General features: G+C 36.6%; 1 protein-coding gene across 1 annotated transcript in view; it reads right to left on the reverse strand.

Annotated features, from left to right (window-relative positions):
• Nucleotides 1-17,513, reverse strand: part of LOC126195609 (WD repeat-containing protein on Y chromosome-like) — a 455,713-nt gene that overhangs the window by 140,169 nt on the left and 298,031 nt on the right. The window contains exon 11 of the mRNA XM_049934234.1: nucleotides 13,199-13,584. Within this exon, the coding sequence (XP_049790191.1) occupies nucleotides 13,199-13,584 (386 nt within the window). The remainder of the gene's footprint in view (nucleotides 1-13,198; nucleotides 13,585-17,513) is intronic.

Consider the following 17,513-nt stretch of genomic DNA (forward strand, 5'->3'; position numbering starts at 1 on the left):
TATGAGTGTATTATTCTCTAAATGTAATGTCACCTTATACAGAATCTTGCAAAATATTGATTGTATATAAATTGTGCTGCTCTCTGTTTTCTAACTACCTAATGTGAATTCTGTAACCCAGTTTCTGAATTTTTTCAGTAATTTAAAAAAGGTTATCTAATAACCTTTTGCTACAATTTTATTTGTAAGTGTGTGTTAAAATGCCTTCTGCATTTCCTGTTACAATTTTGCAATTTTTCTTTAGTAATGTTAAAAAAGTTATCTAATTATCTTTTGATCAGTATTTTAACTGTGTGACAAAATGCCTTTCACATTTCCTGTTATCATTTTGAAATTTTCTTCAATAATTTTAAATAGTTATCTATTGATTGTTCAGTTGAAAATCATTAAAACTGTCTGCTGGAAAATAATCAATATCATCTTGTGCGATGTTCCTAACCAATAAATGTATCCTTAGCAGTTTGCATTCTCCTTCCCCCTCCCCACCCCACACACCTCTTTATCACATGGTAGGATACTCGAAAATGCAGTCAGTCTACTAAGGAGATTTCTTACAAAACACTCACATGACCCACCATAGAAAATAGCTCAAATCTGTGGGATTCATACCAAATAGAACTATCAGCCGTAACGTACACAAAAAATTGGCAGTACCAATTGTCACATGTTAGTTCAAACATGAGAAAGTGTCACAGAAATGCAGAAAAACCTGAGTTGGAAGATGTTTGAAGTTAGACATAAGCTATTTGTCAAAAGAGTACTTAAAATGTTTCAAGTACGAATCTATAAATTGCTCCTTATCTTAATATATCTACAAATTGCTCCTTATCTTAATATATGGTATAATGGGAAGTACTTTCTGCCATGCACTTTGCAGAACTCAGCAGAGTATGGATGTAGATGGAAATGTAAAAGTATATGTACACTGTGTAAGAAATCATGCAACTAGGAACAGCCAAACACAGAAATGCCAGACTGACCTTAAAGCAGGCACTCATGGCTCAGATTTCAGGACATGTGGTGATTGTCATGATATTGTATTAAAATCAGCTCGATAATATCTCCTGGCATAAAATACTGAAAGAAGTGGGGTGAGCAGCAGTGGTGCAGCTTAAATGTATCAGGATGACTCAGTAGGTTTGTTTCACCATGGCTGTGCCATTTGGCAAGCAGAGAACAACAAGGTGAGAACACAGTCCTTCTCTAGCTGTCACATTTGACACATCATGGCACAAGTTACATATTTAGCTTCCTTGTGTTTACTTAGTGGTATATATTAGTTAAATTTTATGTATGTTTTTGTATTTAAAAGGTTTACTCTCATATTTTGTAAGTGTATATTCTGGTACTCAGCAACGCAGTAGTTGCTCATTTGTTTGTTTTGAAGACAAGTGACCATTCATTTTTGCCAATTAGGCACTTAGTCTGGCTCCAGCTGTCACCTGTTGCACACCTCTGTGGCTGAAGTTTATGTATTTAGCTTTTCCTGTGTTTTCTTACTAGTATTTATTGCTTAAACTTCATGCATTTTTGTGTTTAAGAGGTTTAATCTTGCATTTTGTAAGTGACTACTTAGGCAGTCTGTAGCTGAATCAACAGTTCTCCTGAACAGTCAACTACACAGTTCATAAAGATATCAGCATCCATTGGTGACACATCAGGAGGATAACAAGTTGCATATCTAGATATCTCTTAGCTTTTATAGTTTACTTTTTTAGTTAGTCTTGCTAGGATGGTAGGATGTGTACATGCTGTGTGAAGACACAGGAGGAGCTAGCCACAGTTCATGAACAGTTCAATGCAGTTTTGGCTATGTTCAGTTGCCTTCAGGCTGCTGCCTAAAGATATAACAGTGATAGAGAATCTGGCACATCACATGGAACACCTCAGACATCACTTGTTTTGCCCATGGGCTCTGCTGCCAAGGCACCTTCTAGTGTATCTTGCGTGGTGTATCCACCCTCACAGAAAGGTGAGTGGTGGGATGTAACACATTGGCATTGCTCGAAGTGGGGGGCTAATGTGGAGGCTGCCATCTGGCATTGCCAATTCACCCTGTGAGTGAACAGTTGGCCATTCCTTCAGCAGGGTCCAAGCAGACTAGTTATCAGGAGCTCCAATGTTAGGCATGTTATGACACCCTTTAGGAATATAACATTCAGAGTTGAAATGAAGGCCCATGCATACTCACTATGTCTGTCAGGAGGCCATATCCAAGATGTGGAGGTGGCCTTGTCTGTGGCTATAAGCATATAGAGTGCAGTCATCTGGAATTTGTGGGTTATGTTGCTACCAACAATACCTGTCCCATGGGTTCTGAGCCTACCCTCAGTTCATCAAGGAGGCTGGCTGAGGTAGTGAAGGATGATGTTCTTGCATACGGGGTGCAAGCATATCTCACAATTATAGCATTGTTCCCAGAGTTGATCAGGTGTTCTTTGGTCAGGTGGAGGGTCTCAATTAAAGGCTTTGATTACTTGATGACAGTCTTGGCTGCCGATTTCTGGACCCGCATTATTGGGTGGGGAATTGTAGACCTTCCTTTGATAGATCAGTTGTGCACTATACAAAGGAAGTGGCTATCCAGGTAGCAAAGGGGCTTTATATGCAAGGCAGTACATTGAAATACTGTGATGAACACTCACCAGTCAATTCTCAGATAGGTATGTCAGACCATGTTCAGAGTAAAAACACTTTCACTGCCAAAATTTTATTAGTAAATGGTCAAAGTACTTGAACACAGTTCACCAATTTAGTGCCCTCCAGGAAAGTTCTCACACTCAAATTATATGTGGGACTGAGAGCTGGCTAAAACCCAGAGTAGAAGGCTCTGAAAAGTTTCATGAGTCACAGAACATTTATAAGAAGGAGAGATTATATATATATATGATGTAAGAGCAAGAGTGTTCATTGCAGCTGACAAAAATATTATCTTTATTGGTATTATGAAAAGAATAGCTGCTACTCACCATATAGTGGAGATGCTGAGTTGCAGACAGGCTCAATAAAAAGACTGTCACAACATGAGCTTTCAGCCAAGGCCCTTATTGAAAATAGACAATAGACAGACAACCATGCACACACACAGACACACACACACACACACACACACACACACACACACACACACACACACACACGACTGTGGCCTTTTGTGTGTGTGTGTTTGTGTGTGTGTGTGTGTGTGTGTGTGTGTGTGTGTGTGTGTGTGTGTGTGCCTATTTTTGACAAAGGCCTTGTTGGCCAAATGCTCATTTTGTGACATCCTTCTTGTTGTGCTAATCTGTGACTCAGCGTCTCTGCTATATGGTAGGTAGCAACTACCATTTCCATAATATTGTTATATTCCATCCCGGAGTTTCCATTGTTTGAGTGTCTCTATTGAGGCTGTTGTTGAGTATAACACTGAACATATCTGGTCATGGGGTCATGGATAAGAGCTCTATGTTAAGTCAAGTTAATTTTTTGATGTTTTTACTGGACACCCAATGATATTTCTAGTGCCATTCAAAGAAAGTCTGTGGACAATAACACATAGATACACAGATCAAGCAATACCAGTTGGAGGTGACTTTAACTTACCAAGTGTAGACTGGCATGTCTATGGATTCACTGCAGGGGGTGCAAGCAGACTGTCTTGTGAAGTACTTTTGAAGAAGTTTTCCAAATACTGTCTTGAACAATTAGTTCAGCAGCCCACATGCAGTGGAGATATCTTAGACCTTGAAGCTACAAATGAGCTGGACATCAGCAATGGCAGCAGTATAGAGATAGTGATTAGTGATCATGATATCGTCATAGCAACTATGGTTATGAAAGTTAATAACTCAGACAAGAAAGCTAGGAGAGTGTTTCTGCTAGGCAGGGCAGATAAGCAGATGTTAGCATCTAACTAGACAATAAACTACAAACATTTTGTTGCAGTGTGATGGACAGATGTATACTGGGAAAAATTTAAACAGATTTATATCATGCTCTGGACAATTATGTACCTAGTAAGTGCCTAGTAAGTCAGACCCAACATGGGTTACCAATGAGATTCAGAAAATGTTAAAAAATCAAAGGCTGTTGCATTGTTGGTTCACAATAGGATATGTCAACACATGACAGGCAAAGGTTAGTAGAGATTTGAGCATCTATGATAAGATTGGGCATGAAGCAGAGAAAAACTATCACTGCCATACCTTAGCAAAATATCTGGATGAAAAACAGAGAAAATTCTGGTCCTACGTAAAATTGCTAAGTGGGTTGAAGGCTTCCATTGAGTCACTCATTGATCAGTCTGGTGTGATAGTTGTAAATAGCAAAACAAAAGCCAAAGTCTTAAGTACTGAATTTAAAAAATTGTTCATTCAGAAGAATAATACATGAATACCATCATTTGGTCATGCTCAGAGCCTCATATGGGTGGCATAGTAATAAGAATCCCTGGGACAGAGAAACAACTGAAAGAGTTGAAAACTATTAAATCACCAGGTCCAGATGGAAAGCCAATTCAATTTTACAAAGAGTACTCTGTGGCACTGGCCTCTTACTTGCCTTTATAATGAATCTCTTGTCCAGCACGAAGTCTGCCATGTGACTGAAAAAAGTGCAGGTGATTCCTGTATATAAGCAGGGTAAAAGAATGGACTCACAGAATCACAAACCAATATCTTTAACATTGGTTTGCTGCAGAATTCTAGAACATATTCTCTGATAAAAATATAATAAATTTCCTATACACTGAAAAGCTTATTTCATGAATCAGCACCATTTTAGACAGCATCACTCATCTGAAACTCAGCTTGTCCTGTTGTCATATGCTATATGGAGGGCAACAGGTTAGATATTGCTAGATTTTTGAAAATCATTTGGCACAGTACTCCACTGCAGACTACCAATGAAGGTATGAGCTTATGGAATTGGTTCTCATATATATGAGTAGCTCAAGTAATAGAACCCAGCATATTGTCCTCGTCAGCAAGTGTTCAGCAGAGAGAAGGGTGTCATCAGGAGTGTCCCAGGGAAGTGTGATAGGACTGCTGTTATTTTCTATATACATAAATGATCTGGTAAGCAGGGTGGGCAGAAATCTACAGTTGTTTGCTGTTGATGCTTTGATGGGAAGGCGTTGACAATGGATGACTGTAGGATGATACATGATGCTCAGAGAAAATTTCTAGTTGCCATGATGTATGACAGCTGGCTCTAAATGTAGAAAACTGTAAGTCATTGCAGATGTGTAGGAAAAACAAAACTCTAATTTTCAGATGCAGTATCAGTAGTGTCCTGCTTGACACAGTCACATCACTTAAATATCTGGGTGTAACATTGCAAAATGATATGAAATGGAACAAGCATTTGAGGACTGTGGTAGGGATGATAAATAGTTGACTTTGGTTTACTGGGAGGATTTTGGGAAAGTGTGGTCCATTTGTAAAGGGAACCTATTCTTGAGTACTGCTTGAGTATTTGGGATCCACACCAGTTCATGTTAAAGGAAGACATCAAAGAAATTCATTTCTGGGCTGCTAAATTTGTTAGTGGTAAGTCTAAACAACATGTAAGTGTTACAGAGATGCCCAGGAACTCAAATGGAAATCCCTGGAGAGAAGGAAATGTGCTTTTTGAGGAACACTAATGAGAAAATAGAGAACTGGCATCTGAAGCTCACTGCAGAGTAATCCTACTGCCACCAACTTATATTGTGCATAACGACCATGAACATAAGATACAAAAAACTGGGGCACGTACAGGGGCATATAGATAGTCATCTTTCCTAGGTTGTGTCTGCAAGTGGAACAGGAAAAAAAACTAGTACTGGTACCCTCCACCACACATCATATAGTGGCTTGTGGATTATGCATATGGATGTAGATGTAGATAAACCCACCCTTGGATTAAAGAAAATTCACATTGCTAAGCCTATATATTTTGATAAATTGAGATTAATTAGTCATCAAGTATTCTTTTACTTTGATTCTAACTAACTGGGGATTTTCAGTGTCTTGACTGATGTCTGCTAGTAACCTGCTATACGCTTTAACACCAGTTAATAAACCTCCATTCCGAAGCCTAGAGAGGGATGCACAGTCTATGTGAATTATTTTTACTCTTGCTATTAACCTGAAATGTATTGGCACATAAGTGTAAGAAACCAAAGATCCCTGAAAGGGGTTTCTGTAAATATGTTTGCTTTCAAACATGAGAAAAATATTCTTACTGCTCACTTTCTTAGATACAGTTTTTACTTTAGTTGCATTGCACCTAATGTCACAGGACAATGTTGAGTGAAAGTATGCAAAGAATGTTAGAAACCCAATCCATGGGTCAAGACAATGAGAGACATTTCTAAATACAATATATACATAACTGACTGTTTTGGTTATGTTATATAGTTTATGGTGGTACCATAGTTTATTACCCACCTGAATGTCAAGGGACATCAGATAAAGAGGTTCAATTAGTTTGATGTGATTGAGCTCTTCTAGTACATGTAATTCATTTTTGCTTATTTGTAATTGCAAATGTGAGTCTTTGTATGGTTATGGGTTTGCTGTGAAACACTTTTAAGCCAGTTCCACTATTCTTCTGGCTATTCCTGGTATAGATGTACTTGAGGCATTTATCATTATATTTGAAGTACCAACAAACATCTCAGCTTTTGAAGAGTCCTCCAATATTCTGAATAAATCATTTATGTAAGCCAACAATAGGAACAGTCCAAGCATCCAACCCTGCAGAACATCACATTTAATGTTTCCCTACTTTGGATCTAATCTTCTTTCTATCGTATTGAGGTGAACGTTCAGGTTAGTTTCACCAAACAACACCATTTTAACAGTAGCTCATTTATTCACCTAAACACATCAAAGGCTCACAAAGAACTGAACATGGCAGAAGAGAGCGAAGATAATCTTAGCTTAGTTCAAAGATGGATGCATTGATGTTGGTGTCGATATCATTGGCACCACAGCATCATTCGTCAATGTACCCTTTGTTTTCTGTTGTTAAGATATGACTCCTATACAAGAGGAATGCTTCTAACGCCACATTATTTTACGTTCCCAAGTTATTTCTATGGTCTTCCCAATCAAAAGCCTTGGCAAGATCACAGAAAATATGATGAGACTAGTTTTTCTTGTTTAGTTTGACCAAAACTCAGTTTGTGAGAACACACATTACTATTGTGGTGAAGAAGGCTTTGTGGAAGCCACATTGAACTGTTGTTAAAATGTCAGTCTCCTTAAGGTGGTTCAGTACTTTGTTCTTTCATACCTTCCCATAATTTTAAAGAACACAGGAAAAATGTGATGGGTCTACAGTTAGTCACTTGATTACCTTCACTTTTACATATAGATGTTATGTTGCTTAATGAGTTACACAGCCGCATACTTGGACAGCTCTCACTACCTGCACTAGGAATCTAATATTTTACAGCCTATTTATTAAATTAAGTACAGTGGCAAATTACTCTAACATGTCATATTCATAAAATAGAGCATTTTTTCAGAGACAATTTCTCTCTTTTAGTAGATAAATGCATAATAGGCTACTGGATGGGATCCATTTCTACTGTTTGGTGATACATGTATAAGCTTTCTCGGAGGGACTAACCATTCAAGCAAGATTTTTTGTTGGATATATGCAACCACCTTGGACCATCTGAATTGATGAGAGTACTTATATATAAAGTTATATGTAAACTTATATATAAACTCCGCCAAAGCCGGTCCCAAGCCCGGTTGAAGAAGGAGGAGGGGGAGGAGTAACACCTCGTTAAAAAACCTTGGTTCACCTGGCCCGGGTGATAGTACCTCATGAGGGTCCCTTGCCAGGGAAACGGTGAAGACCTCAACAGCAGTGAAGGCAGCGATGAAGATCATCAGAACGGTGGAACTGGCGGAAGAGGCAGGCTTTTGTATAAAAGCACCAGACTGTAGCATCTGTTCCCACAGTCGGCGGCTGCAAAAGGCGTCTGTCCCACATTTTAGTGGTGGCCTCAGTTATAATTCTAAGCTAAATGCTTGAATTTTTATCATCGAAAGGTTCAACTACCTTTCCCCAAACCAAACTTTAACCTAAGACATGATGGAAAATTTCAAAATGAAAACTACTCCAGGAAGTAACCAATCTTCCATCGCTATTCATGGCGGTGCAACTAGGCCTTTGGATTCTGGAGAGCCTAGAACATCATGTAAGGAAGAGTCAGAGCTTCCTAGTACTTCTTCAAAGATAAGACCCAAGAAAAAACATCTACTGGGGACTCTGAATATCAACACACTTATGAAAGTTAGAAAACTAAAACACATAACGGACACTATCAACGCAACATACTTATATTAGCTCTTCAAGAAACAAGGTATCTGGATGAAAATGCATTTGAATCAGGTGGATACAGGATCTACAAAGGAAAACCAGCCATTAAAAATTCCAATAATACGACTATATTAGGGACCGCATTTATGGTCAAACAGCAACTTACGGAATCAATAACTAATTTTAGCTCCCCATCAGAACGAATTTCATTTCTGACGTTCAAGTCAGGCAATAAACGCTACACTATTATTAATGCACATGCACCTATTAACCAACATAACAGAACAAATGTTGACAAAGTGGAAGATTTTTGGGAAATGCTTGAACACGAAACATCCATATTACCAAAAGAACATATAAAAATTTTAGTGGGAGACTTTAATGCACAAGTTGGCAAAGAAATCAAATTTAAATCAGTAGTTGGAGATTATCCAGCACATGCAAGAACCAACAGAAATGGGGAAAGACTCATAGATTTTCGTAGACAGTTTAATCTAAAATTAATGTCGACATGTTTCAGGAAACTTGCAAGAAAGAAAAAAACGTGGGTATCACCTAATCCAAATCAAGGTGAATATCAGTTGGACCATGTGGCAATAACGACTCGCAACTACAAGGAAATCTTGGATGTCAGAGTGAGGAAGGGCCTAAACATAGACTCAGGTCATTATCTGACAGAAATAAAGACCATGTTCCAACCAAACAAACCTAAACCAAAACCAAGAAGATTTCCAAGAGTAAACACTAAATTTCTCCTGCAAAAGCAGTACAAATTCTGTCATATACTAAACACACGAAAAATGGATAATTGGGAAGAAATTAAAGAAACAATGATAGAGTCAGTTAAAGAAATGGGACAGTCACGAAGAATACCAAAACACAGATGGTGGAACGAGCTGTGTGATGAAGCAACTGACAATCGACTAAAGGCATGGAAAAAATGGAACAGTAATAAGAAACACGAATACTGGGAAGAGTTTAAAGAAGAAAGGAAAAAGACAGCAAAAATCATCAGATCAGTGAAAAGAAAATATGACAAAGACAGATTAGAAGAAATGGATTCTGATTTCAAAAGGAACAACACTAGAGACTTCTATAAGACTTTCAGAGAAGTTTTAACAGGATTCCAGTCACCAAATTTACATTTTAAAGATAAAAATGGAAAAGTGGTTTTAAGCAATAAAGAGAACTGCCAAATCTTAGCTGAATACTTTGAAAATCTATTAAATTGTGAGGAGCCTAATGACAGGTTACAGTTTCAAAAACCACAACATGAAAATCCACCATTTGAACCACCTACAGTAGAAGAAATAGAAAAGATTATCAAAGCATTGAAGAATAACAAAGCACCAGGTGAGGATGGGATAGTGGCAGAAATGTGGAAACTAGGGGGCTTATCCGCATGTCAGAAAATTCACAAAGTAATTAAAGACATTTGGACAAAAGGAATCATACCCAGTGACTGGAAACAAGCATTGATCCACCCTCTCCATAAAAAAGGAGATAAAACAGACACCAACAACTACAGGGGCATATCCTTGTTACCAGTGACATACAAAATAATTTCTAAAGCACTTTTAAATAGAATAGAGGAACAAGCAGGACCTAATATAGGAGATTATCAAGCAGGATTTAGAAAAGGTAGATCATGTGCAGAACAGATTCTTAATTTAAAAACAATTTTGAGAGTGAGAGCTATACAAAATAAAAATACAGTAGTTACTTTCATAGACTTCAAGAAGGCCTACGACTCATTTGACAGACAAACACTATTCCAGATACTTTATGAATCAGGGGTAGATGAAACAACCAGAAGACTTGTTGAACAAACACTCACAGATACAACATCAAGAATTAAGTTTCAAGGCAAAATTTCTGAACCATTCAAAATCAAAACAGGAGTTTGACAAGGTGACGGACTGTCCCCAATTCTCTTTAACTTGGTTTTAGATATAGTAGTAAAAACATGGGAAAACACATTAAAAAACAGAGGCACAAAGGGTATAAGCATGGGCCAAGGAAAGAACAAATTTGAAGTAAAATGTTTATCCTTTGCGGATGATATGGCATTGATAACTGAAAACCGAACAGACGCAACAGTTATGCTTGATATGTTACACAAGATTGCTGAAAAGACTGGGCTAAAAATATCCTACGAAAAAACCGAGTATATAGAACACAAACATAATACAGAAAAGTTTATGAAAACAAAGTATGGAAAAATTAAAAGAGTTGATAGATTCAAATACCTGGGGGAGTGGATCCAAGCCAATGGACTGGATAACACAACAAATAAAGAAAGTATAAAAAAGTTGGAATTTGCATATAAATTAACACAAAAACTACTACAATAAGAAATCAATATCCATACAAGCAAAGATTAAACATTATAATTCAGTTATTAGGACACAAGCAACATATGGATCAGAGTGCCTAACATTGAATAAGAAAGGTGAATTACGAGAACTAGAAAAAAGAGAGAGAAAAATATTAAGAAAAATTCTAGGTCCCGAGAAAAACAAGGAAAATAGGTGGATTAAAAGGAGAAATGAAGACCTATACAAAAATACAGAAAAGATCACAGGTACAATGAGGAAGAGACGGCTAAAATTTTATGGGCATTTAAAAAGAATGGAAGAAACATGTATTAGAAAAAAAAATTTTAATTACGTTAGTAAGCTGAAAAACACTGTAGGATGGATAGAAGCAGTAAAGAAAGACGCCAACAAAATAGGTGTTACAGAAGAAATAATACGTGACAGGAATAACTTTAGGCTACTTATAGAAAACGCAAACTATGAAGAAGATGCGCCAAAACCTCGACCCAAGAGAGTGTGGACAGATGAGCAGAGACGAGCAGTTGGTGAGAAAATGAAGAAGTACTGGGAAGAACAGAATAAAAAGAAACACCATAAGTCTTAAGTTGTATTCGGTCCATAGCTGGCCAAATTCATAATTTAAAAAAAAGAAAAAAAAGTTCCATATGAGTTACACAAAAAGAAGGGACAGAAAAGACAGTTGACAATACCAGAGCCTTGCAGCTTCAACCTAACTTGATATAATTAAAACTTGTTGCTACCCAAAAGATTGTCCATTAATGTCACTTTTAATATAGCAACCACTCAAATATACAGTGCTTAAATAGCTATTGGATTGAGACTTCTTCTATAGTATTTTGTACCATCCAAATATTCCAAGCACTTTCTACATGGCTGCTCTCTATACCATGCTTCACAGTCACAATTAGTGGTGGTTGATCAAGTGTGCAAAGAGATTTCAATAATAGAACCCCAATTTCAAGAAACCCAAATCCATCTCGATCTGGTAGAGCTTCTTGAAGTACTTGCCATTTGAAGCCACTTAGTTGGCAAGTGTATGCTATTGATTTGGCAGAGCTTCCCCATCCTATCCCCCCAACACAATGTTGAATAGTCAGTTGTTGTTGTTGTGGTTTTCAGTCCTGAGACTGGTTTGATGTAGCTCTCCATGCTACTCTATCCTGTGCAAGCTTCTTCATCTCCCAGTACCTACTGCAACCTACATCCTTCTGAATCTGTTTAGTGTATTCATCTCTTGGTCTCCCTCTATGATTTTAACCCTCCATGCTGCCCTCCAATACTAAATTGGTGATCCCTTGATGCCTCAGAACTTGTCCTACCAACCAATCCCTTCTTCTAGTCAAGTTGTGCCACAAACTTCTCTTCTCCCCAATCCAATTCAGTACCTCCTCATTAGTTATATGATCTACCCATCTAATCTTCAGTATTCTTCTGTAGCACCACATTTCCAAAGCTTCTATTCGCTTCTTGTCCAAACTAGCTATTGTCCATGTTTCACTTCCATACATGGCTACGCTCCATACAAATACTTTCAGTAGTCAGTAGTCCAAAAAGTAAAAAAAAAAAATCAAATCTTTATTGCCACATTACAACTGGAGACTATGACTCAGGTGGCTCATCAATTGTAAGACTGCATACAGAGGTGATACTGATGGTGCTCCATGTGCAGATGGTTGACATCAAGTTTCGGCAGACATGATCAACTGAATGAAAGATACAGTTACACAAATTATGCAGACAGGTACAGGTTCATAAAATTATACAAGGATAAACTAAATAAAGCTTCAACACTACATAGCACTTGCTTTTCACGTATTTTAGGTACGTTTCAGTATTTTAATATTTGTTATATTTTACACTTTCATATTCATATTGACATTTTAATCAAATATTGGCCTGTAGCTAGGTTTTGTGTAACCTGATATTTGTATGGTCTCCTACAGACAAGAAAGGCATATGGCATCAAAAACCAATGGCTTCTTGTAAGACTGTCTGGCAGTATGTAAAGTGGTGACTTATTAGGGCACCTCCCAATTAGTGTGAAGAATTTTATTTTCATAACTAATTTACATTCTGACAACCTGTTCTTAACTTCTTTATTTATGACAGTGTGCTATGATCTTTAGTTAACATGTCACTTGATTTCCAATAACAACACATTCTGTGCAGTAGATACAGTTCCTCATAATCTCAAAGGATGGTTACAGGTAGAACATTAGATCCTCTACAACATAGTAATTGTATGCCACATTTTTTATTTACTGCCTGTTTGGTAATATGAGTAAAATTCTTGCATACATATTATTTACAGTAGAAGAAGTGTGATGAGGCATTTGCCAGACCTTGACTCATGATCTCTCTTTACTGGTAGTGTTAATTCAAAGGGCATCTGGAAGATAATATTAAGGAAAGATAATTCTGTGTATTGTGTTGTATAAATTTCCACTCTGAAACATATTCATGAATTTATTAACAAACACATAACAATTAGCTATGCGAGAGAATAAAATAAATAAAATATTCACAAAGTAATAAATTCTACATCAAATCTGTTTTACCTGTGAAAAGATATGAGTTTTCCGGATCAGTTGCCATGGAAAGAATGTAGTCTCCAGACACATGTATGCAAAGAAATGAACTAATAAAACCTCCAGCTTGATGATGGGCCCACAGTTGCACATAGCCATTATCCAAAGCTATAAGCAATGTTCCAATATTACTCTGCATAGGCCGAGCGCTGAGAAACATCATTGTGTGAGCATTAAGATTTTTCTCCAATAGACGAGATCCACTTCCCAACAGAGGCAATGTTATTCTAGACAACTGGCGTGTAAGTTTGGGGCCCTCTGGCAACTCAAGGTATGTCTTCCTCCTCTTGTAACTAAAATCTTTTGAGTGTTGTGATAGTTGTTGTGATGGTGCATCCATGATTTTGGAAAAGGCACTTCAAAACAAAAGAAAATTTACAAAAGTAAGAACAGTTAATGGTACAGGTTTTATCATTATAGATCAAAGTTAACTCAATGTGTTCTAAATTATATTGTGAATAGTACTGGTAGCATGAGATGGAAGACACCTGACAGTTACCAATCAAATACATGTATCACAAGATACTGATAGAAAAACTCAAGTATTATGATAGTAATGAGTTACCAGCAACTTTTTCACAACACAGACATTTTTACATGAATTAAAAATGCAGAAATGTGACATGCAGGAGTCAAAAAAGTAGTAACAGTGTCGTTCTTTCACATAGATATTAATTACTAATATCATTATGGGGAGAACCTCATATGATAAGGAATGAGTCAATAGTAACATTCAAGACTATAAACATCAAAAGCTAAATAAACCAAGAAAAAAGCAAATTATAGCAATATGAAAGGAAATCTGCCTGCTTTAGTGACTCCAGAGGAGTGAGGCATATGCCTACACCTTTATTCCAAGTGATATTTGATATCAAAATAATTTGTACATCAAGAAAATAAGAACATAAAATAATTTATCTAATGTACATAGGGAAATATTCTGCATTGGTTTTAGTGTTACTGTGCATTTGATGAGTGATATTGAGGGATGATGTATGTCTTTAGCATGGGACAGCAGCCATGGAGACTTAGCAAGGGGAAATACCTGCTCCAGTGTTGCAATAAGTATTCCATGGCTTGCCACCTTGTTCTGAAAATGACAGAATTCCCAAGAACTGTTACATCAACAAATGGAAAATGGTGAATGGAAGTGTGATGAACTTCTGAGATTATACTGGTCTTGTACACAGAAGTATTAACATATTCAATTTGTATGCATTATCAATGTATATATGTCACATACTAAGCTGAAAATGGTGCACAGAATTTATATCTAAAATGTGTTGTTGAATGGGCAATATTTTGTTTGTTTAAAGTAATTATTATTAAAGCTTTTCTGACTGTAATACACCATGAAACAGACCAGGTTTATAATATTAACTGTCTGACACCACAATTGTTTTGAAATATCTGATTCAGTTTCAGTCTCAAAATTGACAATATGACTTTACTAATGAGTCACTGAGCACACTGAAATTATAGCTGGTATAGCATTGTATTTCAGCCAAGAGTAATTTCTGTCATTTATGATTTTAATGTCACATGCAGACAAAATATTTCACAGCAAATGTCTGTATACCTACTCTTTCATTTTTTAATAAATAAATAACAGCCACCAGAAATGAGCCATAGTTATGTTAATGAATGGCAGTTTTATTTTATATTTTTTCATTAACCACTAACTGAGATGTATGTAACTATACAAAATATTCAAAGTTCATCTGAAAGGCAAAAAATCTAATATTTATTATGTATCACTTCCCCTTCACTTTGGTAATTGAAAAAACATAGTATATACACAGGAAATAATATATTTGCAGCAGAATATACAAAATTTGGAATGAAAATAAAGATTTAAATAGCCATTCACTCGAGAAAGTTCCATAGCAGTGTCCAAATTAAACGGCTTTATAAAATTCAAGAAACAAGGTATTATAACTAACTTCTATTTTAACATTTGTAAAACATTTCAGAAGAATTTTTGTGGAATGTCCTGGCCCATAGACAAGGTTATGTAGCAAACTTCCTGGCAATTTATACATCAGTAAACACTCTGTTGCAGAGTGAAAAATTCATTGTGCCTGTTACTACTGAAGGAAATGTGACTCCTAAGAGAAGAACTCATTGAACAACTGTTACAGGGAACAGCAAAAATGTAATTATTGTATTAGGTGCAGCAGCACATAAACTACACGTGAGTACCCAAGAAAAATCACACGTATCACGAATTCCTAATGCAATTGTTTCGATGATCCTAAACCATCACCAATACCATCCCTACCATATCTCCATGCATCAAGAACTTCATGGGAATGATGTTCAGAACTGAATAGGATTTTGCAGTTGGGCACACATGTAGTTGCAAAGAGATCCACTATTCTTTTGCCAAGTAATATTCTCTGATTAGTCAGCTTCTGCAAATCATGCAGAGTCAACAGCATAATATGCAGTGTTGGCATGCAGGAAACCTACACTGGATTTGTGAATCTGATCATCAGTCTTTCATCCGTTAATGTTTGGTGCTGTACCACAGGCAACTAACTAATCAGTTCCCTATTTTTGGAGGGCACATAGAACAAAGTTATTGCAAGGTGAGCTACTGGTTCTGCTGGAAGATGTACCCCTTGTACTGTGGCAGGACATGTGGTTTGAACATGATAGTTGTCCAACACCTAACTCCACAATAGTCCAAGAAGCATTAAATCATGATTTCAATGCTCACTGCATGGCTAGAGGTGACCCGGTAAAGTGGTCTGCCAGATCACCAGACTTTACATCTTTGGATTTTTTCTTGTGCAGTTATTTTAAGGACAAAATGTATGCAGGAGTACCAACAACTCAACAGAACATGACAAAACATCAGAAATGCTTGCACAAAAATTACACCATATATGCCCACAAGTTGTGCACTTCAAACAGAAGCACAAATTAGTAAATGTACTGAAACTGAAGGTCATCATGCTGGTGGAAGGCAAGGGGACTCGCCAAAATCGAGCATACCAAAATGGTGAGGGGCAAGGGGATTCAATTAAATAAAGCAGTACAGTAGTGAGAGGCAAGAAGAGTCAACAAAATCAAACATTTCAGTGATGAAAGACAAGGAGACTCACCAGAATCAAGCAACCCGATAGCAGTAGAAAACTATTACGTACAAATAGTTTTTTATGGATCATGCTAAAAGTAGTTTATTTACTAGATATTTAAATGCTTGACAATAAAAGGTTTGCTATATAATCAAATTTGCAAAATTAAATTAATTTTTAATGAAAATATCGTCTGTTTAGGACAAAAAAGTTTACATTTTTATCACTAACGTAATGTAGAATGAGCTGCATCATTTTTTAATTGCAGTAATCAAAAAAACTGAATTTTGTCAACTACAGCATTATCCATTGCAAATGGAAAAGAATGCTTTGGGTAAACTCTACATATTTTTGATGTAGAATCTGAATCTGCAATACAAGGGGGGGGGGGGGGGGGGGTCCCATTTTACAATAAAAAGTTGGCCCACACTGGGAAGGGGAGGGTGGCAGTTTGGGGGAGGGGGGTCAGTTGCAATACAAACAGGTATCCCCTTTCATAATATCTGCTTTTCATATGGGGGACTTTTTGTGTGACACATATTTTTGGAGTTATTTAGTTGTTTCAAGTTAAAACAAAGACCGTCTGTGCTATGAAAAAATAGTTAATGGAAGCTGTTGTTATATTCCATTTGGGAGAATTTCACATTCTGTCAACTATATGGAAACTTAATGCCTTAAGTCAGGAAGAAAATCATTAAACAAAAACACTTTCAATCTGGTATTACTATTAGGGTATTGTTAAGATGAAATATTAATTTCTTCCATATTTTATGTTGGTCATACAAATTTGTGCACAGCTAAAAATATACCATACAAATGTGCCAGAATTCTGAGTATATATTTTCTTGTAGAATGAGTCCCTAGCTTCTATAAAATTTTTAGTGGATTTCATCAATCTTTCAGCTGTTAGAATTTTATGTTCCAATTGATGTTTCACCATTAAGTCATTTTTGAGCATCTATAAAACTTAATATACGGTTATGAGAAAAATTTAAAATGGGATTCACAATGTGTACAACCAAGTTTGTAGTTTTCTTACATTCATATTTCATACTGCACATCTACAAAATTGTCATCATAAGACCAACAACATCAAGGAATCTTTAAAGTTGCTACATAAGCCTGAGATAGGTAAATTATAGGGTAGTGAAAGGGAAATTAATGGACGCTCTAGAAGAAACTGAAATTTATAACACCTTCAA

Source organism: Schistocerca nitens, chromosome 7 (genome assembly GCF_023898315.1).
Source record: "Schistocerca nitens isolate TAMUIC-IGC-003100 chromosome 7, iqSchNite1.1, whole genome shotgun sequence".
Taxonomy (NCBI): Eukaryota; Metazoa; Arthropoda; class Insecta; order Orthoptera; family Acrididae; genus Schistocerca; species Schistocerca nitens.